The sequence below is a fragment of the Capsicum annuum genome, chromosome 11 (genome assembly GCF_002878395.1).
Source record: "Capsicum annuum cultivar UCD-10X-F1 chromosome 11, UCD10Xv1.1, whole genome shotgun sequence".
Classification (NCBI taxonomy): Eukaryota; Viridiplantae; Streptophyta; class Magnoliopsida; order Solanales; family Solanaceae; genus Capsicum; species Capsicum annuum.
The window spans coordinates 230,826,924-230,853,476 of record NC_061121.1 but is presented as its reverse complement, the minus strand read 5'-3'; the positions used below and the strand labels follow the sequence as shown (position 1 = coordinate 230,853,476).

General features: G+C 34.7%; 4 protein-coding genes across 6 annotated transcripts in view; 2 read left to right on the top strand and 2 right to left on the bottom strand.

Annotated features, from left to right (window-relative positions):
- LOC107847671 (splicing factor U2af small subunit B) overlaps nt 1–6,047 on the top strand; it is a 9,585-nt gene extending 3,538 nt beyond the window's left edge. The window contains exons 2-6 of one of the 2 annotated variants that reach the window (XR_007047535.1): nt 2,494–2,580; nt 2,665–2,746; nt 2,932–3,058; nt 3,161–5,649; nt 5,722–6,047. Coding sequence is in view for 1 of the 2 variants with exons in the window: in XM_016692063.2 (XP_016547549.2) it covers nt 2,494–2,580; nt 2,665–2,746; nt 2,932–3,058; nt 3,161–3,539 (675 nt within the window). In the remaining variant the exon portion in view is untranslated. The remainder of the gene's footprint in view (nt 1–2,493; nt 2,581–2,664; nt 2,747–2,931; nt 3,059–3,160; nt 5,650–5,721) is intronic. The other variant, XM_016692063.2, reaches the window with a different exon arrangement.
- A 1,365-nt stretch (nt 6,048–7,412) lies between these two features.
- On the bottom strand, nt 7,413–10,410 carry LOC107848037 (histone deacetylase HDT2). The gene is made up of 7 exons (XM_016692693.2): nt 10,213–10,410; nt 8,942–9,012; nt 8,381–8,851; nt 8,167–8,247; nt 7,978–8,068; nt 7,769–7,883; nt 7,413–7,671 (listed from the first exon to the last, which is right to left on the bottom strand). Exons 1-7 carry the CDS (start codon nt 10,223–10,225, stop codon nt 7,623–7,625), a joined length of 891 nt encoding a protein of 296 aa, XP_016548179.2. The 5' UTR covers nt 10,226–10,410; the 3' UTR covers nt 7,413–7,622.
- A 2,230-nt stretch (nt 10,411–12,640) lies between these two features.
- LOC107847958 (pentatricopeptide repeat-containing protein At2g15820, chloroplastic) lies at nt 12,641–19,897 on the top strand. Of its 2 annotated transcripts, XR_007047533.1 has the most exons (3): nt 12,641–13,730; nt 15,480–17,478; nt 17,872–19,897. XR_007047533.1 is itself a non-coding variant. In XM_016692581.2 (2 exons), exons 1-2 carry the CDS (start codon nt 12,750–12,752, stop codon nt 17,358–17,360), a joined length of 2,862 nt encoding a protein of 953 aa, XP_016548067.1. In that variant the 5' UTR covers nt 12,641–12,749; the 3' UTR covers nt 17,361–17,637. The 2 variants fall into 2 exon arrangements, 1 of the variants encoding a protein (XP_016548067.1); XM_016692581.2 differs by lacking the exon at nt 17,872–19,897 and having other exon boundaries at nt 15,480–17,637.
- Nucleotides 19,898–21,288: 1,391 nt separating this feature from the next.
- Nucleotides 21,289–23,852, bottom strand: LOC107847863. Its single transcript, XM_016692421.2, has 2 exons — nt 22,437–23,852; nt 21,289–21,797 (listed from the first exon to the last, which is right to left on the bottom strand). The coding sequence occupies exons 1-2, from the start codon at nt 22,825–22,827 to the stop codon at nt 21,607–21,609; spliced, it is 582 nt and encodes a 193-aa protein (XP_016547907.1). The 5' UTR covers nt 22,828–23,852; the 3' UTR covers nt 21,289–21,606.
- Nucleotides 23,853–26,553: the final 2,701 nt, after the last annotated feature.

The window sequence follows — 26,553 nt, the reverse complement described above, 5'->3', positions numbered from 1 at the left end:
TGTCTAGCTGCTACACTAGTTTATCCGACTGAGAGTTACTCAATGAATTGGTTGATTTAAATTGCGCGATTGATTACAGACGTTACAGACTATGAATAGGATTAGTTCCTTTTATATGTCTGTCTAGCTGCTACACTAGTTTATTCGACTGAGAGTTACTCAATGAATTGGTTGATTGAAATTGCGCGATTGATTATAGACGTTACAGACTATGAATAGGATTAGTTCCTTTTATATGTCTGTCTAGCTGCCACACTTGATGGATTTGTTAGTTTAATAGTTTATCTGACTGAGAGTTGCTCAATGAATTGGTTGATTGAAATTGCGGGATCGATTATAGATGTTATAGATGATGAATAGGATTAATTTTCTTTTATATGTCTGTCTAGCTGCTACACTTGAGCTGAGGGCCTGTAATGGTAAGGTCTGCATACACTTTAACCTCCCAGACCTCACTTTTGTGATTTTACTGCGCATGTTGTTGTATATGTCTGTCTAGCTGCTACACTTGAGCTGAGGGTCTGGAGTGGTAAGGTCTGCGTACACTTTAACCTCCTCAGACCTCACATGTGTGATTTTACTAGGTATGTTGTTGTTGTATATGTCTTGTCTGGCTGGCACTTTATCTTTGTTAGTGAAAGTTTGATTTGATTGTTGCTTAAATTCCTATTGTATTGTGTAGTTAAGTAGGCGTTTGTCCATGAAATCTAGAGTTTTTTGGAGTTGGGGTTGGAGTTTTGTTCGACATGAATATAAATTGGAGTTGTTTTGAATTTTTGTGAGAGAAATAAGAATGAAAGAAGTGAAAGTTAGTTTTACTTGTATTGATCCTCACAAATTCCAAGAACATTTTTGAGGTATAAAAAGTCACATTTCATTAATGGATTTGTTAGATTAATAGTTTAATTGAGAGTTACTCAATGAATAGGTATAATTTTTTTTCTATATGTCTATCTAGCTGCTACACTTGAGCCGAGGGTTTATCGAAAATCTTCTCTTTACCTCCCTGAGGTAGTGCTAAGGTCTGCATACACTTCAACCTTCCCGTACCTCACTTGTGTGATTTTACTGGGTGTTTTGTTGTTGTATATGTTTGGCTCAATGGCGGAGCTAGGATTTTTACTAAGAGAGTTCAAAATTGAAAGTAGTCACACGAACTAGCCGAAGGGGGTTCAACATCAATTATATATACATAAAAAATAATTTTATTTTAACCATGTATAAATAGTATAATTTTCCTCCAAAGGGGTTCGGGTGAACCCCCTAACCATACGGTGGCTCCGCCCCTATCTGGCTGGACGGCACTTTATCTTTGCTAGTGAATGTTTGATCTGATTGTTGCTTAAATTTCTACTCCCTCCGTTTCACAATAAGTGAATTGTTGGAGCAATTTTAGTGTTTCAAAATAAGTGAATGGTTCACAATTCAAGGTAAATGTTGGAATTTTTTTTCAAATTTACCCTCCATTAAATGTGCAGTGATGTATCATATGTCTTTGCTTTTTGAAGAGGGTAAAAATGGAAAAACATGATAAATTTATGTCTTTGCTTTCTTTTTCTTAACATGTGTGCCAAAATCCAACAATTAACTTATTGTGGAACGGAGGGAGTATTATATTGTGTAGTTAAGTAGGCGTTTGGCCATGAAAACTAAAGTTTTTTTGGAGTTGGAGTTTGGCAATGAATATAAATTGGAGTTGTTTTGAATATTTGTGTGAGAAATAGAAGTGGAAAAAGTGAAAACAAGCTTTACTTGTATTAATCCTCGCAAAATCCAGGAACATTTTGCGGTATAATTACCATCTGAACAAGCTGCTATTGAATATTGTGACCTTGATTTTGTGTGTTTCATGGGAAAGGACAGTATGAATGATTGTGAATTTGATAGTTTTATGATATGCTTGTCTTTTTTTGAGTAGCTTTATTTTGAATTCGGATTGGAAGCTCTTGCCCTTGCTTTTCAGAGATTCATAATAGCTGTTATCAAATAGCTTCATACTTCATTTCTTTAGAAGATACAGTGATTGATTGATAATTTGGAATATGATTTATGATAGTATTGTTGCAAGATATTTTATTTAATAACCGTGGTGTCCGAGCCAGCTTTCGCGCACTTCGACTAAATCTACGGGTGACTGGTCACCTCCCACCACCAATAGATACCAAGTAACTCTGTCCACCAAGGCGAGGACAGATGGGAAGAATAACCTAGTGTTTTTTTGCCTCTGCTAGGATTTGATTCATTGACCAGTTGGTCACACCTTTGGGTGCCTGTTGCAAGATTTTTATGAAAGAATGTTTTTAGATTTGTCAGATTTTTCTGCTTTGCTTGTCTAATTTATTGACTGTTGTTGCCATGGTTTGACTGGCCATTTTGTTTTAGTGGTTCAATAGTAGTTTCAAAAAGCGTTATTCTTCATGTTATTAGAAAATACTTTGGAGAGAACTAACTAATTAGCAATTTGGAATATGATTTGTGATGGTACTGTGGCAGGATTTTTATGAAGACCTGTTTGAAGAACTGAACAAGTATGGAGAGATTGAGAGCCTGAATATTTGTGATAATCTGGCTGATCACATGGTAAGATTTCTGTGCTATTTCTTGTGTCATCCACTGATGCAGACTGGTGTTTTATACAATTATCTAATAATGTCCCCTGTGCAGGTTGGTAATGTTTATGTTCAGTTTAGAGAGGAAGAGCAGGCTGCAAATGCTCTGAAGAATCTTACTGGGAGATTCTATGCCGGTAAATTTTCTAGTCTTACAAACTATTGCAGTAATAAAATATTTGAATAGAGGAGAAACATTTGAATAAAATATTTCAGCAATAAAATTTTCTAGTCTAATAAAATATTTCAGTAATCATCTTTTCAGCTTGTCACCAATAGTTTGACTATTTCCTTATGCTCCCTTTGGTAATAAACTCTGCAGGAAGGCCCATTATTGTTGATTTCTCTCCTGTGACTGATTTTCGTGAAGCCACCTGTCGACAGTACGAGGAAAATGTATGCAACCGCGGTGGATATTGCAACTTTATGCACCTCAAAAAGATCAGCAGGTTGTTGTCACTCTATGTTAAAAAAATAAGATAAAAATTCAACTATTAATAGTGATCTTAGAAATTCAGTTGTACTGACTTGTCTTTTATACTGCTATATAGGGACTTGCGACGTCACTTGTTTGGAAGGTATAGGAGGAGGCATAGCAGAAGCAGGAGCCGAAGCCCTTATAGGCATCATAGCTTTGAAGAGCGCTCTTACAGGAGTCATAGTAGAAAGTATGATGAAAGGGATCATTATAATGAGAGTCGGAGCAGGAGGAACAGAAGTACAAGTCCTGGCCATAGGAGGGGTAGGAGCAGGAGTCCCGGTAGCAGGAGAGACCGAAGTCCAGTTAGGGATGGCAGTGAAGAGAGACGTGCAAGAATAGAGCAGTGGAATCGGGAAAAAGAACAGGCAGAACTTGCTAATGGGGCTAATGCAGACAGTAATGAGAATGGATCTGCTCAAAACCAAGATCAGTATTATAATCAGCAATGACAAGAGAGTGCATATGGATAACTAATGAAAATATCGTGCAGTGGTTTGTGTCCTTATCCCTTATGATTATTGATGCTTTTATTCTGTCCTAAAGTTATTATCCTCTAAAAGGGCCACCTGCCATGAAGTATAGCTTAATGGCCATTTTGCACTTGCAGGTGGTGCAGGTTTTCAATTCCTTGATAAGCAATCTGAAAAGTTTTCATCCTTTTTTTTGGGCATTCTGGCTTTTGATATGCTTTTTTCTGTGCATCACTCACTGCTTACCATCGCATCTACCCTTTTGAAACTTCCGGTTCCTGTTTCCATTTCTGTTTGCCGTTGTTGCCCCTTATCTTTTCTTCTGATTGATGGAACTTCTGTCTGAAACCTTTTGATTTTCAGCCCTGTAATGCCATATTGCCATCTTCATATGTCTTCTGGAGTCATACCTTGCCTCCTTTTCTTTCTTGACAGTCGATGTTTATCTCACTACTTCACTTCATTTTTATGTATATGTTTGCTTGTGAAGTTTTAGTTTGAGCGTCAGGTGAAATTATCATCTCAACCAGAAAAGTTGTTTGCATTTGAACATATATTTCAAGTTAGGAAATTACTATTTCAATTTGAGATGGTGGTTTGGACATATATTTCAAGTGAATTTTTAGACTTGAAACATAACTTCAACTACCTGCCCTAAATGTTGTGTCATTTCACTGTGTTTTTCAATGTTGAATTTTTGTTTGTGTTGATTTTTTTTTAAAGGTTGTAACGTGTATAGTTCTATGACATTTTATTGTTTATGAAGTGAAATTCCTTGACATTTTCCCATGTAACATTGTTCAAATTGCACAAACTATTGTTTGGGAGAAATAACTCACTGATGCATGTAGTTTAGTTTTGTTCTTGGCTCATATTGCAGAACATATTGGTGCAATATCTCTCTATAAAGTAGGAATTGAATTTAAATTTGGTGATGCAGTGACATAAATCTAAGGTGCAACTGTATTTTGTCATGATTTTCTTGAACTTCAGAAGCTCAATGTTTGAAAAGCTTGTCAAATTGGTGGTAAATTCTTTGAATATCATACCACTTCCGTGTAGGGGGGGGTTTCTACCTTGATTTGGTCTAATAAAGAAGCAAATGAAAACTATCATCAAACAAAGTCTCATCATTATTTGCCTTTTAAAGCAACTTATTAAGTGTTGTTTCCATAAAGCATTGTTGTGCAACCTTTTTGCTTACAGGGCTAAGGGCTTTCCAGTGGATACCTTATTCCATTATTGTTGGATAGGATTTAATTATGTAAGAAAAATAATAAAAGCCAACCTCACACTTCCTCATTGGAGCATCCATGCATCTTCTCTTCACATGTCCGTACAATCTCAGTAACACTTCCCCCATCTTGTTCTCCAACGAGGCCACACTGACCTTGTCTTAGATATCTTCATTTCTAATGCTATCATTCCCAGACTGCAATACATCCACCGCAACATCCTTGGTTCCACAACTTTTATCTTTTGAACATGAGAGTTTGTAACCACTACTTTTAGAATTTGCTTTTTTTAAGTTTTGGTGGCATCTTCTTATCACAAAGTAATCCGAACGTGAGCCTCCATTTCATCCATCCTGCACCAATACTTGAAGGCAAGGTCTGTCTTTTTGTATTTCGATTATTGCAATCTTTTGTTGTAGTTATTGTTCCTTTTCTTGGAATGATTCGTCAAATTTTCTGAAGTATTTTGCCATGATTGCTTCACTTCCATTATATCTGCTTTGATATGCTTTTTGGAAACTTCATCTCTTCCTCCCAAGGTAGGGGTACGGTCTCCATACACCCTACCTTTCCTAGACTCCACTTGTGGGATTACACTGGGCATCATGTTGTTGTTTTATCAGACATTTCAGCTTCACACATTCTTGGTCATCAATTTGTTCTTCTTGGTTGTCCAGCTGAAGTTTCCTTTTACCAGCGCTAGTTTTTTAGGTCTTGTATTTTAGGGGCTTATGTAATGAGAGGTAGGTCTATTGCAGACGACAACATGCATCATTTATACTTGTATAATCTTTTGCAAATGCATTGTGTGCTTGTTTGTGCAGTCAGGTTTCTTATGACCCGAGCTCATCCAGGCTAGTAGCTTTCAAACCGTTCTTTGTTTTTTCACTTCATTTTTATTGTTGCTTACCATGAAATATGTACAGGTTGTGGAGCCAAGTCAGAGGATATATACCAACAGGTTTGATTTCACAGGCATTTGCAGGGACGAGAGAAAGAACAATGACCGGGCTGCAGTTTGAGACGACAACATTCACTCTTTCTTATTCCTTTCGTCTTTGTTTTTTTTTAGGGTAATGCAACTTCGGAATACGGTACTGCTGGTTTTGCGTTCTCCTGACTAGCTACTGTTTGCTATTATGTTATGGACTTGTATGAGATCTATTTAAGGTTCAGGATGCGTAGTTTGTAACTTTTCTAGAAGTGAATCTTGATACTGTATTATTTAGGTATTTCATCTCTGACTTCTTGATTTTGGTTTGTGCTGATGTCTAACGGGTAGCATTTACTGTGTGAAATCCGTTTCTGACAGTTTTCTCAATATAGTAGGTAGTGAAAACCTTGTGACTTTTTTTTTTTTTTTTTTTTAATTTTTGGGTTTCCCATCTGGTGTCCTGTACCAATCTTGGAGCAAGCCTAAAATTTGGATTCGCGATGGGAAGTCCCATATTGAAGGTGTAAAGTGCTTCCCTAACAAAGCTGACTATGTACTTTTGGGGACTTAAAAAGGCAAGAGTAGTAAGGGCTCCATCACAGCCCTGGTTAGTGAAATCCTTTATACGTTGATGAAGTTGAAATAATGAGAGAAATTTTATGGCCAAATAATATCAACAACAAAAAATCTAGAGCAATTTTATAGGTGGGAGTGTAGAAATGATATTAGTGTACGTGGATTTTACTCTTGCGTTGCAAATATAGAAATTATTTTTGATGTACCCTCGGCTTAATGAACAATGAAAAAGAGGCGTTTGGACAAATATTTGGTTGAACTTGAGGACAGTCGTGGCAAATTTAAGCAAACATGTTGAACGCTTGGCTTCATGTGTACTATCGTCGTCAAGTTTTTAAGGCATACTTTTCCTCGTCAATAAGTCTTCCAAAGATTTGATAAGACTGCTTTAAGATAGAAAACTTTATTACTAGTTGGTTGATCATTAGTAGATATACTCTACATAGTGGCGAAGAAGCAAATCATCAGAGTAAGCACCAACATAACAGACTAATGTGCCAGGGTAAGTTAAAGGTAAGACGTACACAAATTTTACTTCTATGGAGTCTAAAGACGATCTTCCCGATAAATCATAAGATTAAAACAAAGTTTAATCAAAGCAGCAAGTAGGGTTGGGCATTCGGTTTGTTTGGTTTGATAGTTTAATATCCGTTCGGTTTTTAAATTTTTGGATTGATTGACTATTGATACATCATCTCACCGGCGGTCTATGGTTCGATCAATTGTTCGACACTATTGATACATCATCTCGCCGGCGATCTATGATTCGATCAATTGTTCGACTATTGAACTGATGCATGTTGTTAGTTATATGTTGCTTGGCATGACTTATTAATTATTAGGATTGCTATTATTAATTATTTATAGAATTTCGGTTAATCGATTTATCCAAATTATTTTTTTGAAAAACCAAAAACTTCAACCGAATTTTAAAAATTGAAAATCGAAACCGATCCAAAAAACCAAACCGAAATTAAAATTTCAGTTTGGCTTTTCAATTTTTTTCAGTTTATGCCCAACCCTAACAGCAAGAGACCGTATCGCATCGCAATTAAACAAATAACTAGGAACCAATGTTGAAGGATAGAAAAGGAACACATAAAGAAAGGCGTTCAAAATTGCAATGAATATATATAGAGACAAAACTTTCTGGTAACAAAAACATTCATCCAAAATTTAACCCTACAACTAAAAAATAACTTAAAAAGCATAAAGAGACCATCTATGTCCCCCCTTCAAACTAAAAATTAAAAATAATAACTCTTTGCTCCTCAAAATAGCTTCACTTCACTGTATGATATGTCTCTTTCGGGCATTCTACTTCCTTCCTTGCTTACCCTTCGAATTCTTTTGGCCGCTAAAGTTCCTGCAAACACAAATATATATATATATTCATCAACAATTAGCCGTTTGCATAGAGGAGAGCGGAATATAGGAACGAGATCTGTGGTGTTTGTACGTACTTGTTGTTGGATTTGTTGCCAGATTTCGGGGATTGGAACTTGTTGTTACCATTGGCTGCTGCAGGTTTTCCATTTTGCTTACCAAAAGGCGTTACTGGACCTTTCTTCTTACCAGCTGCAAAACAAAATAGTTTGTCCATCACCGAGCTCGTATTTTAACACATTTCATGGAGAATGTAGAAATGAAGGATGAAAGATATATATCAAACCTGACTTGTAGTCGGGTGTTGCTTGTTTTGCTTTTTTGCCCGAACCAGGAGCTACTTTCGGAGATGGAGCTGGTCTCTTCTTCTCCTCAACCTACGTAATAAAACACTCGATTAGACATAACACAACGAAAATTATAAGCCAAATGTTCACACAAGTGGAAAAAATCATAAAGATCCAAAATCTAGTACCCTTTTAGGTGTCTCGTCTTCAGAATCGTCATCTTCCTCGGAATCATCAGACAAATCCATACCTTCTGGACCATCAGAATCCTAGTAAAATCCAATGGGAAAATTATTTCAACACTCCGAACAAAAACAGCATACAAGGTACAACACTTTTACTCGTATTAAATGATCAAATATGCAGAATAATACGTATCACAGAAGTCTTTATGAATCATACCATGCCTAAAGGCCCATCATCATCAGAGTCGTCTTCATCATCAGAGTCATCTTCGAAATCATCATCATCATCAGAGTCATCAGACTCGGCCTCTTTCTTTGGTTCAGCTACCTTAGCATTTTTCTCATCCTTAACAAGTTCAGACTTCTTTGCATCGGTCTTAACATCCTTCACGTCAGCCTCAACTTTCCCACTCAGTGCATCTAGAACATTCTCTTCATCCGAAAAGGCATCATCTCCAGAGTCAATTTCATCCGTGCTTGGGTCATCGGCTGTGTATCCAATGAAGTACACACTCCCATTTTTCCAGCCATGTGAAAGCTCAAACTCCTTTTCGAAGACCAAATCAAACATCAACTGAGGTCTATCCTCGGCGGATAGTGTTCCAATGACATAACTGTTTTCTCCAACAGTAAGACGTAATGGAACATGTTTGGCTTCTTTGACATCCTTCACTTCACCTATTGCAGCCTACAATATCAATATTTCAACATTCAAAAATGCCCTACGAGCAATTTAAGAGCGACGGCACATTATGCTAGCATGAGATCGAACGCTAACCTGGGAAATATGAATGAGCTTGAAAAGCTCAGGCTTGACCTTTAGAGATTCTCCTGCTTTCACTTCAACACCTACACATAGTTCACGCAAAAGACAAGTCACACCATAATCAATTACAATGCACATGGATTAATCTCAGCATCACGAAACAATTCACCGCAAACATACTAAGGCGCAAGTTTGACCAGATAAGCACGAGATGTTTTGTGGCTTAATGTTATACATACATATAATATAACTAGTAAAATACCTAAAATACAAATAAATTTAATTTCAAAGGTACAAACTGATATATACTATCTTGTCGATGTCATAAAATCCTTATTTGATAATTACATTTCATCAAGATTAAACCTTTAATATAATAAAAACACCACATACAAAATATATTAGCTAGAACGGCACTAAAATAAACAAACCTTACAAGAAACACATCATAGGACTGAACAACATATCAGTTAGAAACCAGACCTTTAAAATTTATTACTTACTCTTCAAATAGTCACCAATAAGTCAAACAACGAATGAATAAAAACACAAAATTTGAATTTCACACATGGCCCAAAACTCTCCCTCCCAGAAAACAATATAAGATTGAACACCAATTCAGCTAGAATCTAACTAAAGCATTAAATAAAGAAACTCAAAAACCCTAAAATTTTCTACTTCCTTTTCAATGAGAAACTAACATAAGAAGAAAACTAATTTGAATTTTATGAATCTAAATTTAGAACTAGTAACATTAAATAATAGAATTTAGGTTTCCTTTTAATGTAATGTTTCTACTTATAAATATAAATTTAAATTTACTTAATCCTTCTAACTCCGCCTTCGATTGAATTAGAATAACCTAGTGTTTGTCATGGTGCTCAACCAAACTTCATTGAACCACTAGGCCACATCCTGGGTGCGTGAATTTTATCGCTTTTTTTCAAATAATTACTACCAATGAACAAGCAAGAAACACATAGAAATAAATTCAAGGAACACATAAAACCACAAGAAAAAATGAATCTTGAACATACCCCAAAACTCAATTAATGAAAGCTCAATACTTTCTTTGCAAATAATTACTACCAATAAAGAAGCAAGAAACACATAGAAAAAAATACAAGAAAGACATAAAAACACAAGAAAAATTGAATCTTGAGCATACCCCAAAACTCAATTAATGAAAACTCAATACTTTCTTTTCAAATAAAAACTAATTGACATAGAATAACAGAAGATACAAAACAAAGGAACATATAAAGTACATAAATTAAGCATACCCCAAAACTCCATTGATGATTGAAAGCTCAAAAAAAAAAAATTGAGGGGTTGAAGGAGGAGAGAGAGAGCAAAGAAGAGAGAGGGCGGTACAAGAAAGGGTTTTAGAGTGTTTATATAGAACAAAGTTGCCGCTTTACTAGGGTTTATGAGTGACCAATTTTGCCAAAATAAAGTACTTTCAATTTTATTGTAAAATTTGATTGGGCCTTGTTTGAGGTTAGCCCAATGTATATAGGAAAAATAACTTAAATATACACCTTTAACTTTACCATATTTACACAAATTTTAATCCTTATAAAATAAGTACAAAAAATTCAACTAATTATGTATGTATGTATTGATAGCTAATTATATATCTCGATGGACTCAAAATCGAAAAAAAATATATCGGAAGTTAATTATGTATCTTTAAAGCAAAAAAAATGTATGTTCGTTTGATGTATTATGTATCTCAACAGACCTAAAATCATAAGAAATGTATCAGGAGCTAATTATGTATCTTTATAACAAAAAAATGTTTTTGTTGTATGTATCGGGAGCTAATTATCTATCTCGACAGATCTAAAATCAGGATTTTCAGTAATTATGCAAATTTTTGAGATTTTCTATAATTAAACTCCAAATTGTCGGGATTTGCGTTGTTTGCCCATTTATATACCATTATGTGATGACATTTTGAACTATTTAACACTTTTCGATCATGAAAACAGCTTCTTGTAGAAATATAAGGAAAGTTGGGTATTATTGTAGACTTGTTCTTTTTTCTAATCTTACGTGTAGTGAAAACTTTAATACATAAGACTACCCTATTCTTTGTAAGGATATATAATTAGTTCGTGCTGTATTTTTTCAGTTTTGGGTCTGTCGAGAAACATAATTAGCTCCCCGATATATCCAACGAAGATAATTAATTGAAATTTTTGTAATTACTTTGTACGTATGGATATTTGTGTAAATATGACGAGTTAAGGTGTATGGTTATGTTATTTTTCCTAAAGTTTAAGGTCAAACTTAATCCTAACTATATTAGCATTGTAATTTTGAAATAATTTAGTTCGAACTGAATAATCTTAATGAATAAGGGGTAAATTTCATCCATGGTCACTTAACTTTGTATCTATTACGCAAAAATTATTTTTCTTTCATTCATTTCATTCATGGCCACTTAACTTTATATCTATTATGCAAAAGTCACTTTTCTTTCATTCATTTCATCCATGGTCATTTAACTTTACTCCGACCATCAAAAAGTCACTATGACCGGATTTTTCTTCTTCTAATATTATGGCATGTAATTGATAAAATTATTTCTCTCTCTAAAATTGTGATATGTAATTGATAAAATTATTTTTTTCATACATTTTTTTTCTTGCCACTTGATTCTTTGCATTTGGTATATCATAATAATATGATAAACTACTCTATTTATTGAGTTTGTCTTTATATTTTTAATTGTTTGACTAATCGATTAATTCTCTTAAATTTTGTTATTATAATATTCAATTTCCGATGAATTACATATTGTTTAATTAATTTAATTGATAAATATAAAAATTAGATATCATATAATTTCTTTATCTATTAAAATACTTATATTTTATAACTTTTATTAACAAAACTGTACGTTAATATAACATTATTTGTACAAATTTTGACAATACTTATTCAGTGACACAATTAAAGAAATTTTATTTTAAAACTATCTCTAGATGTTAATTTATCTTCAAAGAATTATTATTATTATTATTATTTTAAATAATATCATACATGTATTTTTATTTTATGTGTTTTGAAGAATTTATCTTATTTATCACTCTTTTTCGATGCACCTTTTTGGCATATGAAAGCAATATTATGAAAAATTTCATAAAAATATTAATATTTTTTTTTTAATGAAAATAGTCTTCATTAGGTAATCTAATCTATTAAGAAATTTGTATTTTTTTCATAAAATAATTCATAAGGAAAATTGGGTTGTGCAAATATTAAAAAGATCAAATTATGAGTAATATATTATATATTCACTTAAATTAAAATTAAGAAGTAATTAAGGTTGCCACATTGTTTTTTTGATGGAATTATTGTAAAATACAGTCATAGTGATTTTTGTGATGGTCTGAGTAAAGTTAAATGACCATGGATAAAATGAACGAAAGAAAAATGACTTTTGAATAATAGATCAAAAGTTAAGTGATCATGAATGAAATGAATGAAAAAAAATGGCCTTCGTATAATAGATACAAATTTAAGTGACCATGAATAAAATGAATGAAAAAAAAGTAACTTTTACGTAATGAATATAAAGTTAAGTGATCATAAATGAAATAAATGAAAAAAATAACTTTTACGTAATTGATATAAAATTGACATGAAATTTACGGTGAATAAGGTTATGTTTGGACAATCTCCTGGTAAACCCCCCTCCCCCCACCCCCACCCCCAATTCCCAACTGATTCTAACAAGCTACAACTCTCCTCTTCATGTCCATTTCTCAGTTATGTAATAATACTTGTTCCCTTATCCAATCCTTCCTCCATGCCCATCACCTTCCCCTCTCTCTCCTCCCCCTTCTTCCACCACCACCACCACTTACCCTCATCACCCTTTTTCCTTCTCCATAAACCCCTTTCATACAGTCCCTTTTCTTTATCTTCCACTTCACCCCTTCAACTTCTGCACAAGTCCCAAGAAACCCAAGTTGACAAAGACAAATGGGTAGCTCAAAGTTTCAATCTTGATGACACTCTTGATCCCCAAGTGGACAGCAACAAATGTGACCCCATTTCTTCAACTGGGGTTGCTGAAAGTTTGAATCTTGATGACTCTTTTGATTACCAAGAACCCCAAGTTGATATCAACAAGTGTGACCCCGTTTGTGGTACTAAGGTAGCTCAAAGTTTCAATCTTGGTGACTCTCTTGATTCCAAAGAACCCCAAGTTGATGTCAAAAAATGTGACCCCCTCTGTGGTACTAAGGTGGCTGAAAGTTTGAATCTTGATGACACTCTTGATTCCAAAGAAACCCAAGTTGATATCAACAAATGTGACCCCATTTGTGGTACTAAGGTAGCTCAAAGTTTGAATCTTGATGACTCTTTTGATTCAAAAGAACCCCAAGTTGATGTCAACAAATATGACCCCCTTTGTGGTAATGGGGTTGCTGAAAATTTCAATCCTGATGACTCTTTTGATTCCAAAGAATCCCGAGTTGATATCAACAAATGTGACCCCCTTTCTGCTTCCGGGGTGGCAGAAAGTTTCAATTTTGATGACTCTTTTGATTCTGTGGAGTTGAAGAAGTTTGAAACTCTGGCTGTCGAAGTGAGTGAACTAGAGGACATTCCTGACCAATGGCGTAGAGCAAGACTAGCTTGGCTTTGTAAAGAGCTTCCTGCACACAAGACACCTACTATGGTTAGGATTCTTAATGCACAGAGGAAGTGGTTTAGGCAAGAAGATGGGACTTATATTGCTGTTCACTGTATGCGTATTCGCGAAAATGAAGCTGCTTTTAGGGTAATCTGTTCATTTCCTTTAGTTTAAAATGAGCTACTGTCTTTTATGTTTTTAGTTATGTTGGTAAAAGTGTTTAAATTGATCATTAGTGGCTTCACTAATCACTGGCTATTATGTTAGTATCACAATTTTCTTGTTTCTCTATGCTTGTTTGATTGAAAGTGTTTTCAAATAGCAGTCCATCGTGTCGGTAATAAGACTAATGTTGGCCCTATTAGTTGTTGTGGGTCTTGATTGTTTTGATAAGATTGGAAACAATCTCTCTACCTCCTAAGGGTAAGGTCTGCAAACACACTACCCTCCCCTGACCCCACTTGTGGGATTACATTGGGTTGTTGTTGTTGATCTTTGTTAAGATGTTGCAGTTTGTATCCAAATTGGATCTTCGTGAACGTGAAATAACCCCTTTCATTATCTCCTTCCACATCCCTTTACACCCCCTTTTCTTCATCTTCCACCTTACCCCAACAATTTCTGTTTTAGTCTGAACATGCCAACATGATGATGACAAATGGGACTCCCTTTCTGCTACTGGGGTTGCTGAAAGTTTCAATTTTGATGAGTCTTTTGATTCTATGGAGTTGAAGAAGTTTGATACCCCGCTGTTGAGGTCAGTGAACTAGAGGAGATTCCTGGCCAATGGCGTAGATCAAGATTAGCTTGGCTTTGTAAAGAACTTCCTGCATATAAGACACCTACTACGGTTAGGATCCTTAATGCACAGAGGAAATGGTTTAGGCAAGAAGATGGGACTTATATTGCTGTTCACTGTATGCATATTTGCGAAAATGAAGTTGCTTTTAGGGTAATCTGTTCATTTCGTTTAGTTTAAAAGGAGTTGCTTTCTTTTGAGTTTTTGGTTATGTTGCTAGGACTCCCCAAAAATGTTTCCACACCCATGTCAGATCCTCCAAAAGGATTACTTTTAGATGATTGGACATGTACCTGTCGAACAATTTTGAAGAGTCTGAGCAATACAGGTGTTTGATTATGTTGGTAAAAGTGTTTGGGTTGATCATCAGCGGCTTAACTCATCACTAGCTATCATGTTATTGCAATTTTTTGTGTCTGTGTTTGTTTGATTTTTTTTTTTTGATAAGATCTTTGTTAAGATGTTGCAGTTTGTATCCGAATTGGATCTTAGTGTACTTGATACAACCCCTTCCATATTGCTCTACAGCCCTTTTCTTCACCTTCTACTTAATCCCAACAAGTTCTGCTCGATTCCCTAGAAACTCAAGTCGATAACAACAAACAGAGACCCCCTTTCTGCTCCTGGAGTAGCTGAAAGTTTCAATTTGATGTGTCTTTATAATCTATGGAGTTGAAGAAGTTTGAAACCCCAGCTGTCGAGGTCAGTGAACTAGAGGACATTCTTAACCAATGTATAGGTCAAGATTATCTTGGGTTTGTAAAGAGCTTACTGCAGATACGACACCTACTATGGTTAGGATTCGTAATGCACCACGGAAGTGGTTTAGGCAAGATGATGGGATTTATATTGCTGTTCACTGTCTGTGTATTCGCAAAAATGACTAAGGAGGAGTAGCTATCGGCGTTTTCCTTTCTTCCTCATATTGAAATCTAAAGCTTTAACATTTAGTTGCCTCCACTTTGTTAAACAGCTTAGTTTTCCATTTGTCAGATACCTAACACAAGAGGGATCTAATTAGTCATTATTATGTATTTAAAATAATGGGTCTAAACTCCAAATCGCAAAGATCTAAAAGTTTCTGTTGCAAATGGCAGGTTTACAAATGGATGATGCAGCAACATTGGTTTCGGTTTGATTTCGCTCTAGCTACTAAGCTAGCAGATTACTTGGGTAAGGAACGAAAGCACTTGAAGTGCCGGGAGATTTTTGATGACATAATTAATCAGGGGCGAGTACCTTCTGAATCTACATTCCATATTCTCATTATCGCCTATCTTAGTTCCCCTGAACCATCAGTGCTAGATGAAGCCTGTAGTATCTACAATCGCATGGTGCACCTGGGTGGTTATAAGCCTCGTCTTAACTTACACAATTCTCTGTTTAAAGCTCTCTTGGGGAAGACACCGGGCTCTAGTAAACACTTTCTGAAACAGGCTGAATTTATATATCAGAACTTGACTTCCTCCGGATTAGAAATACACAAAGATATTTTCGGTGGTCTTCTATGGCTTCACAGTTATCAAGATATGGTGGATATGGAAAGAATCGCTGCACTAAGAGCAGAGATGCGGTCAAGAGGATTTAAAGCGAGCAAAGAGGTACTTGTGTCAGTCTTAAGAGCTTGCTCAAAGGATGGGAATGTGGAGGAAGCCGAAAGAACTTGGTCAAAACTACTCTCCATCGATGGCGGTCCTCCTTCTCAAGCTTTTGTCTATCTCATGGAAGTCTATGCAAAGGTTGGAGAACCTACAAAATCTTTGGAGGTATTTAGGAGGATGCAGGAACAATTAGGTTCCACCTCCGTTGCGGCATACCATAAAATAATAAAGGTGTTGTCTAAATCTCAAAAACTAGACCTTGCAGATTCTATTATGTCCGAATTCATAAACAGTGGTTCCAAACAGCTGATCCCATCATTCATCGATTTGATGGGAATGTACTCTGTTGCAGGTTTACGTGAGAAACTGGAATCTACCTTTCTCCGGTACTGTGAAGTCTGCCATCCGAATCTGACAGTTTTTAACATTTATTTGGATTCGTTGGTGGATACTGGCAATCTGAACCTTGCTGAAGAAATATTTAACGAAATGCGTGGTAATGTGGCAATTGGTGTTGATTCTCGTTCTTGTAACAGTATTTTGAGAGGTTATCTGACCTCTGGAGAGTATGTGAAGGCTGAAAAGATATACAATTGGATGCGCCAAAAGAAATATGACGTTGAGATTGAATCTTCGTTGATGGAAAGGCTTGACTATGTTCTAAGCTTGCGGGAGAAAGTAGTTGAAGAACCTATGAGGCTGAAGCTCACACCAGAACAACGAGAGGTTTTGACGGGGTTGCTTCTTGGGGGTTTGCAAATTAAATCAGATGGAAAGAGGAGATTGCATGCAATCCATTATGAGTTTAACGAAGAGTCGAGGATCCATTCCATTTTTAAGAGACACATATATGATGAATTTCACGAGTGGTTAGGCTCTTATGATGTGATGGTGGATAGCAGTGGTGAAATTCCTAGTTCTTTTACTACCATTTCACATTCTCATTTTACTTTCTACGCTGATCAGTTCTGGTCCAATGGACGTCCTTGCATACCAAAAATTATACATAGATGGTTGTCACCTCGCGTTCTTGCTTATTGGTATATGTACGGTGGTTACCGAACATCATCTGGTGATATTCTATTGAGAGTAAAGGGAAGTTCCGAGGGTGTTTTGAGTATTCTTAAAGCACTGAAAGTCAAATCATTAGACTGTCGAGTAAAAAAGAGGGGGAGGGTCTTTTGGATAGGTTTTCTGGGGGACAATGCTACATTATTCTGGAAGGTGGTAGAGCCCTTTATTCTTGATGAATTAAAGGAACTCCTAAAAGCAGGTGGCAACTCAGATGGATCCATAGGAACCCAATGTATCAATTTTGACGGTGGGTCGGAATCTGACGAGAAGAATTCAGGTTATAGTGATGCTGACATGTCGTAGAGCCTTGTCTTATTGAAACATTGGTCTCTATGCCTTCTATTGCAAGATCAAAAAAAAAAAAAATCGCTGCTGCAAAAGTTTGCGGCTGATGAGGTGCTTGAGTGCCTTCTTCTCATAGGTATCATTATCTCAGCACTATCGTTTGGGATGTGTGTAGTCGTAGGTTTAAACCATATATGTAAACTAGCTTTAGAATAACCTTGTACATTCCTCTGATATAGCACATTCATTGAGATTTTTCCTTCTTCACTCGAAATGATTGGTATGGTTTAAATTCTTTCTCCGTCTATCTTCCTCCTCCCTGTCAGAGTTGGGACGGGGAATTGTTTGCAATGTGCCTCTTAGTTTCTGGATCTTATTTTATCTTGCCCTCCATTTAACGGTATGAAGAATTTGTAGCTTTGAGTAGCCAGACAGGACTTGTTGCTGACCTCCATTTCATGCCTTTATGTTAATATTACATGTGTTGTGTTTATTTCCCATATATCTCTTTATGTTATCTGTCAAGCAGATATGAGTGTCTGGGTGGAGAATTGATGAAGTCGGTCAAATGGCTGCGAAATTGTCGCTGTGCAAGAAGGATAAGCAATCAAATAGCAAGACGGTACGTACCTGCCTCCTATGTTGCTCCGACTCTTCAAAAATGTCATGGGGTGTGTCAGATCCTTCAAAATCAGTGCATTTTTTGGAGGATACGACACGGGTGCGGCAACTTAGTCTGCCTGCATATGGTGGTGTTTTTGGAACGAAAGAAATATAAGAAGCTTTGATTTTCGAGGGAAAAGAGGGCTCTATTTTTTGAAAGTTACATGTCAGGGAGTGCTTGATTCTAGTTAATAGTGGGCGCATATATTATCTTGAGAAGAAGGTTCTTACTCTGGCAAGGGGAAAGAGATTGTAAAACGTTTAACTTAGTCAAACGGAACTGTGTCACCGCGGAGTTTTGGGTATCAAGAATCAAGAATATAAAAATGCAAAATAGGAGTCTCTTGATGAAATAGTTGTCGAGATTTAGTGTTGAAGACTATGCTTTATGTAGAAAGGTTGTCGAAATGAAGTATGGTCAAATGAATGAATGGATTTCCGGCATGACAATTAGCTCGGACATTCACCGCTACGATCTTTGCACAAGATACCAAACTTTACTTCAGCGCGACACAGGGAGGTAACGGTTGGAACATCCTTTTCAGAAGAAAGCCGAATGACTGGGTTGTTAGAAGAACTGCCTGATTGTTCCAACCTTAGCGGGAGCTTTAGTGCACCGGGCTGCCCTTGTTTTTATCGTCGGTTTCTGGTTTGAACACAACAGTAATGATCAGTTAATTCGACGAGGGCAGGACAGTGTTTCATTCAGTCAGCTCATGTTACAAGATAATACTTACAGGTACGCATCAGCTTAGTTTTGGCCCATGAAAGAAGATATGGAAACGTAAGGCACCAACAGAACTCGTGTGTTTTTGTCTGGTTGGTCATGGAAGATGCATGTTTGACTCGAGACAATCTACGACGAAGAGGGATACAACTACGCGATAGATGCAACATGTGCTGAATAGAGGCGGAATTGGTTTGCCGTGTTTTCCTACATTGCTCTATATCTACACAGATTTGGCAGATGTTCCTTAATTTGTAGAGTTGAAGTGGTTCATGCTCGATTGGAAAAGGGTCTTTCGGAAACAACTGGTGACTGTTCAGCCGAGGTTCTTTCAGAAACGGTCTCTCGACCTTCTCAAAAGGTAAGGGGTAAGGTTTGCGTACATTCTACCTTACCAAGACCTCACTTGTGGGATTACACTGGGTTTGTTGTTGTTGTTGTTGCTCGATCGGAGAAGGGCTATCCAAGAAACTTGAAGACTAGAGATACTTTGGAAAGAGAGAAATGCAAGATGATTAGAACGGCAAGACAACTTTGTTTTGATTGTTTTGTCTGGGTGCATTTTGTTGTTACTTTCGAGTAACCGGCAAAGTTGCTACCATGTGACCAGGAGGTCACGGGTTCAAGCGTTAGAAACAGTCTCTGACAGAAATACAAGGTAAGGCTGTGTACAATTCACCCTTGTGGTGGGGTCCTTTCCCAGACCTGTGCATAGCGGAAGCTTTAGTGCACCAGACTGCTCTTTTTTCATACTTGAACTAGAAGTTGTGCGAGCTTCCTAGATAAATTATCAACTATCAATTGTTCATTTTTCTTACCTAAAATTTGGAAACACGCACACCTTATAGTTCAGATATGAAACTCAAAAACCGAGATACTTAGATGTATTTTTGACAGTGCACTCCGAGTTAATTGTGATTGGAATTGGTTAGTGTTGTATGCTTTATTTTAAGCAGAGGTTTATCGGAAACAACCTCTTTATCTTTACGAGTTAGGGATAAAATCTGCCTATACTCTACCTTCATCAGACCCACTTATGGGACTACGCTCCATTGGTTGTTGTTGTATTTGGATGTAATGACATTAGTTTCATAGTCAGGGGTGGAGTTACCCTTTGGCGAAGGGGTTCATCCTTCGGCGGGGTTAAAATTATTTTTTATGTGTATATAGTAGACGTTGAACCCCATTCGATTTGTTCATTTGTTTATTTTTGAACTTTGTGAAAATCATGGCTCTGCCACTGTTCATAGGGCTGGTCTTTTTTATATCAACCATACTTAAATGTATTGATAATTAGATCTCGAATATGAAGTATCAATATTCTTTCTTTTCGTTTGTTCAAGTCTTGATGGATATAGTTACTTTATAGTTGTTGCTCGTAGAAAATGATAATATGACGTAAAATTAATCGAGGTGCATGAAAATTAATCCAAACAACATGATTATCTCCCTCTCTCTTCTCTCTCTTCTCTCTCTCTATATATTGAAAAGCCTATTAGACATTTACTTCACATTTATCACGTGGAAGCACTAATTTGAAATTATTTAAGTATATATCCAAGTGTAAGACAGTAATTGATTGTGGAATTCAGAATTTTGACACATATAATAAAATTTATATTTTTCTCTGATCCTCAAAATAAATAATGTTTAATATGATTGCAAGATATCCAAAAAAATTTATAACGTAACGCGAGTCAAAAAGGACTGACAGACTTTTAGATTGACAAATTAATTATTCGACACATTGTTGCTTGTTACTGTGATGGAAATCAACTTGAAAAAGACTATTGTTTTTAAAAAAAAAAATAAAAAAAATCAAATTTCCTATTTCACAAAATAGAGGTCGAAAAATAAAGTTTGAATAAAATAATTCTACAATAAGTTGTGTATTTTATCTTCTATGAACATTATCAGTATATTATTCGATGAAAATACCAATAAAAAACCAAATAAAGAATTGAATCAAATGAGGCCATGAGGTATTACAATCGATTTTTTTGTCGTGAGTCGGGGGTCTATCAAAAATAACTTCTCTAGCTTTACCAGTGGAGGAGCCACCTTTGCTCCAGAGGGTTCATTCGAACATCATTCGACGAAAAATTATATTGGTTTTATACTATTTTTTACATGATTACAATTTTCTTTTATGCATATATAGTAGATTGTTGAGCCCCATAACCCATTCGACTACTTTATATATATACTTCTGAATCCCCTCAATAAAAATCCTGATTCCGCCACTACACTTTACTTTCCTTAGATCTCACTTTATGAAAATATACTGACAATGTTATTATTGTTGTTATGATTTGCTAGAAGTCACACATGTTATTTTAGAATTTAATTATAGTTTAATTCAATATTAAATTTTGAAAAAATACCAATATTTAATTAGTTGATTTGATATTTAAACAAAAAACAAAACTATAAATCTTTTTCTTGTGAATACATTAAATTGAAGTGGATTGTCTATTTACCTCATACACAAACTATAGTCTATATATATTCATGTGTATCTATAAACAATTCATATTCACTAGGTTACATGAACCATTTTGGATAAAAATGCATCTATTAATTTGGATACTTAGACTTCTAAAGTAATTTTTTATCCTGTAATTTAGGATATTATTCGTCATTGTAAGACGCACATAAATCTATTTAAAAGAACAAAAAATATTTTTCAATCTAAACATTATTATAATGCTAGGTCTTCCCTCTATAATACTACTGATATAATAAGTGATATATACAATAAGCTCGAACTTATAAGAAAAATCGTAAGATAGCTTAATTGGTTGTTTATCTGAACTATATCTGATGGATGAGCGTTCGATTTTCCGCTTGGTACAAAATTACACTACTAGTTCTTCATAGCATAAAGTCCATGAATTTGAGCCAAGGCAATGAAATCTTTGTAGCATTAGCTTTATCAGCTTCCTTTGCACAGCTTGACGACGACGGCGACGACGATGCTCCGGCACCGTCGGAATTCGACGTTTTCGGGCACAGAAAGAAGTTTCTTGAACCTAATTTCATCAATTTCTCCTCCCTGTCCAAGCCTGGAAATATGAAAAATATACAATAAGCTTTCATTTTTCCATCAAACGCTCTGAAAGTATCACGTTTTTGTGAGTTTTCTAACTGGACTATCATGTACACCAAGTATAATTATCTTAACACACCTCAACTATCAATCGTTCGTTCTCCCTACCTGAAATATCATCATCGTTCTACTACATTAAAAAGGACAATTGATAGTCGAGATGTATTTTGATAAATATAGTCAGTGAATAGTGATAGTTCACGTAGGAAAATTGAACAACTTTCGTTATCAAAACACACCTAAACTATCAGCTGTTCCTTTCCCTACCTGAAATATCATCATCGTTCTAACACATAAAAAAGGATAATTGATAGTCGAGATGTATTTTGATAAATATCGTTAGTGAATAAATGATAGTTCACGTAGAAGAACCAACTATCGTTATCAAAACACACCTCAACTATAAGCCATTCCTTTTCCCTCCACCTAAAACATCATCATTGTTCTTAAAAAAAAAAAAAAGAAACAACCAACCGATAGTTCAGATAAGAAACTCGCAAAAACATCACAATTCAATTTAATCGAATGAGCTGAAACGTGTTTTGATAAATATAATTATTAAATCGTGATAAATATAGAACGAGCTCTTACTTACTTTCTAAGCTGAACTGAGAGTAATGAAGATCGTAGACCGCCGGATCAACGGAGTTTAAAACCGGTCGTCTTCCTTCCTTCACGTACTGCCGGAGTGCAGAGGCGATAAGATCACCAACTGATGATTCAAGTGAAATCAAAACTTGTACTGGACATACACTTCTCTGTATCGTAACGTTCAACAATATCTTTGTTAACTTCAAACGTTCCTTCAATTCCGGTGATGTTCCGGTACCGGAAGAAGTTCTACCGGAGGAGGAGAGCAAATCGGGTACCGTCCTAGGTCTTCGTAGCAACTCCGATGTGTTGTTACTCTCTGAATTCTGGCCGTGAAATGACAGTGATTTCTCCGATAGCACCTTTCCTTTCCGGTGATTCCTCGGAGGAGGCATTTTATGCTATATCCACGTAAGTATTTGAATGTTTTTTTGTTTGGTTACCTGAGAATCGAAAATCGAATCTAACTGAACTGAATTCGGTTCTTCGATTTCTGTTCTTCAGAAAGATGGAAAAATCGAATCAAATTGAACTAATTCGGTTCTTCGATTTCTGTTCTTCAAAAAGATAAGGAAAAATCGAATCAAATTGAACTAATTAATCAAACTGAACTAATTCGGTTTTTCGATATCTGTTCTTCACAAAGATAGAAAAATTGAATCAAATTGAACTAATTCGTTTTTTCGATATCTGTTCTTCAGAAAGATGGAAAAATCGAATTAAATTGAACTAATTAATCAAATTGAACTAATTCGGTTTTTCGATATCTGTTCTTCATAAAGATAGGAAAAATTGAATCAAATTGAACTAATTCGGTTCTTTAAGTTTTGTTCTTCATAAAGATGAAAAAATCGAACCAAATTGAACTGTGATTCGGTTCTTCAGTTTCTGTTCTTCATAAAGATGGAAGAATCGAACCAAACTGAACTAATTCGATTTTTCAGTTTTTGTTCTTCGGAAACATGAAAAAATCGAACCAAACAGAACTACTTCGCCTCTTTGGTTTTTCAGTTCTTCAAAATGATTGGAAAAATTGAACCAAACTCAACTAATTCGATTCATCTGTTTCTATTGTTAGTAAAGATGGAAAAATCGAACCAAACTGAACTAATTCGGTTCTTCAGAAAGATAAAAAAAATCGAATCAAACTGAACCAATTCGATTCTTTAGCTCGGTTACCCAAAAAATAAAAAAAATGGACCGAACTAATTTGATTCTTCGGTAACGGAGAAATTTAATAAAACCGAATCGAAGAACTGAACAAAACAAGAGTGGCAGAAGTGTAATTTAGAGGAGATAGAGGGACTAATATTGAAATGAATTTTAAAACAATGCAATGAAGAAAATGGTGGTGAGGAATGCTCCTATTTATATGAAGGAAAAAAAATAAGATAAAGAAGGTTTATGATATTTCCAATATTGGGTGAAGTTTAACCTATAAATGGTAATTATGCTGTTAATAAGGACAAAAGAATTTTCTACACAAAAGAAAGAAGTGTCAAAAGGGCTGTAACAAGTAGTGGCGGAGTCAGGATATTCACGAAGGAAATTCATGAGGAAATATACGAACTAATCAAAAGGGGTTCAACGTCTAATATATATACATAAAAAATAATTTTAACTATGTATATATAGTATAATTTTTTGTCGAAAGAGGGTTTGAATGAACCCCTCGGCAAAAGATAGATCCGCCACCGATAACAAGTACTCCTATTTGGTTATTGAGCATGTGATTTTAGACAAAAAGAGGTCGTGGTAGACGTAAATTAAGATAAAAATTAAAAGAGAGCAGAATTTTATCTCGCTTATCCTTTTATATTAATAGTCGTAGTGTTTGTTAGTAATTTCTTGTCATATTGTGTATTAACCTTTGATTTTTTTCACTTTTGATAACGAGACTATTTCATCGTTTAAAATGTTTTATCATACTTTTTATTGTATTTTGATATGATTCTTTCACTTTAGCAATTTTTTTCAATCTTTTTATATATATTTTTTGAGTTGGGGGTTTTATCGAAAATAACTTTATTATCTTTCAGGTAAGAATAAGCTCTGTGTATATTCTTATCATTTTCAGAATTTTACACACGGCAAACTGTTATTGTTGATTTGAGATCGATGTCAATCTAAAATTTTTGAACAAATTTCAACTTTTAAAATTTTGATTTCATTTCTCAAATTTATCTAAAAGGTAAAATTTTAATTTCTGATTAAAATTTTATTGAGGTTCTCTTCTTTGCCACCTTTGCGCTATGCGATGCATCTCTAAAATTTAAATATAATTTTAACTTCAAATTACTTTCTACCTATCAAATTATTACTTTCGTTTCAAATTATCCGTTTCAAATTTTCTAATTTTGATTTTTCACTTTATTTATCTTTTTTCATTTATATAATTTTTTTTTTTCATGTTTTACCTTTTACATTGATTACTTTTTCTTCAAATTAAAATGTAAATATCATTTAATAGGAGTATTATGATAAATTAGTTATGTTATTAATTATTTTTTTAATCAATTTGTCATTTCAATTTAGGACCAGTAGTTTGAGACGGAGGGAGTATAGTAAAAATTTGAGTGGGACCCATACTAAATGACAAGTGGCAAACGTCGGCAGTGCTTCGCGAGAGTACTTAACCGGTATGTGGTATAAAAACGCTTCAGTTATGGCGGCTTTATCATCCACTAAAATAAGGACACGTGTACTATGGTAGTTACTATGTAACGTTGGGGCTCGTTTGGTAGAGTGTGTAAGAATAATGCAAAATATAGTGTATTGGTAATGCTTGTGTTAGTTATGTTTGCATTAGTTATGCTTGTATTTTTCTTATGCAGTGTTTTTCGATGTATTAAAAAAAACATGAATTACATAATTTCAATTCTTTTTTTTTTATATAATACCCTCAATATATATGTGGGAAAGGATGCGGAAATTTTTTTGAGGGTTAATAGGGTCTTTAAGCATGTTAATGCATGCATTAGATCCATTGCATTACTAATGTCATGGATTTTGAGGTATTAGTAATACACACCTTAATACACAATAGAGTGTATAACTAATGCAAGCATTAGTTATACATAGGGTAAAAATGTATACCAAATAAGATACTACTAATACACATTAAACTAATGTATGCATTAACATTTCAATACACTCTACCAAACGACCCCTTAGTGGTATTTTTGCAAATCCTTGACCATTAGTATGTTAGGAATATAACATATTCAATATAATTACACAAATAAAGTCACAAAAAGATAGTGTGAATGGGGATTGTATTTCGTAAAAAATAAAAAAACTATTTTTGATAAACTATATAAACTCAAGAAGAAAAATAACAACGCAGGGGTAAAAGAAATTTGGAAATGAAAAAGTTACGATGATATTAATAATACTATAGTTGAAATTCAAGAGATAACATATAGTAACAAAAATCGAAGAACTATAACTACAAGAGTATTATTATGATTACTAATATGTGTCTTTCAATCAAATTGCCCTTTAATCTGTATAAAACGGATAGATAAGGATGGATATGGATTTCATATTAAGTGAATAATTACTTAATTAGTAAATATTATCTTAAGATATACAAAGTTCAATGTTTTTCTTAATTGTTTTCTTTATGTGTTGTCCGAACCTAGTCTCTTCATTCTTACGTATAAGTTTCTTCCAAATTAAATATTTTTTCTTGCCAAAAAGTAAAAAATATCATAAATGGAGATGGAAAAGAATAATAAAGAGTTTCACATAATTGACTTTAATTGTAGCCATGATGATTCAATTAATGTTGAATATTCCCCATTTGATTGGATTATCCACTACTGTCCAATCATTGAATTAAAATAACAAAAAATTACATAGATAAACATCACAACTTTCAAAATTTCTAAAAAATTCCCCTATTTTTGAAAAATTACATAAATCCCAACATTTTATATTTGAGACTATTTCTGAGATACAAGTTAACCCTACATGTATCTAATGTAACCCTACATGTATCTAATATATGATACAAGTTAATCACACTAGATACATGTATCGGCAGCATATCTAATGTGATTAACTTGTATCATCAGATGTCAAATTTTTTTTGAAGATTTTGAAAAATATTGAGATTT

What these genes read in the sequence shown, in the direction of transcription:
- LOC107848037 (XM_016692693.2), bottom strand. An exon ending in AGCTCATTCATATTTCCCAG is followed by an intron (nt 8,852 to 8,941) that starts GTTAGCGTTCGA and finishes TTGATATTGTAG; the next exon opens with GCTGCAATAGGTGAAGTGAA. An exon ending in AACACCCGACTACAAGTCAG is followed by an intron (nt 7,884 to 7,977) that starts GTTTGATATATA and finishes TTTGTTTTGCAG; the next exon opens with CTGGTAAGAAGAAAGGTCCA.
- LOC107847958 (XM_016692581.2), top strand. Translation starts at nt 12,750, where the DNA reads ATGCCCATCACCTTCCCCTCTCTCTCCTCCCCCTTCTTCCACCACCAC. An exon ending in AAAATGAAGCTGCTTTTAGG is followed by an intron (nt 13,731 to 15,479) that starts GTAATCTGTTCA and finishes TGCAAATGGCAG; the next exon opens with GTTTACAAATGGATGATGCA.
- LOC107847863 (XM_016692421.2), bottom strand. Translation starts at nt 22,827, where the DNA reads ATGCCTCCTCCGAGGAATCACCGGAAAGGAAAGGTGCTATCGGAGAAA. An exon ending in CTCTCAGTTCAGCTTAGAAA is followed by an intron (nt 21,798 to 22,436) that starts GTAAGTAAGAGC and finishes TCATATTTCCAG; the next exon opens with GCTTGGACAGGGAGGAGAAA.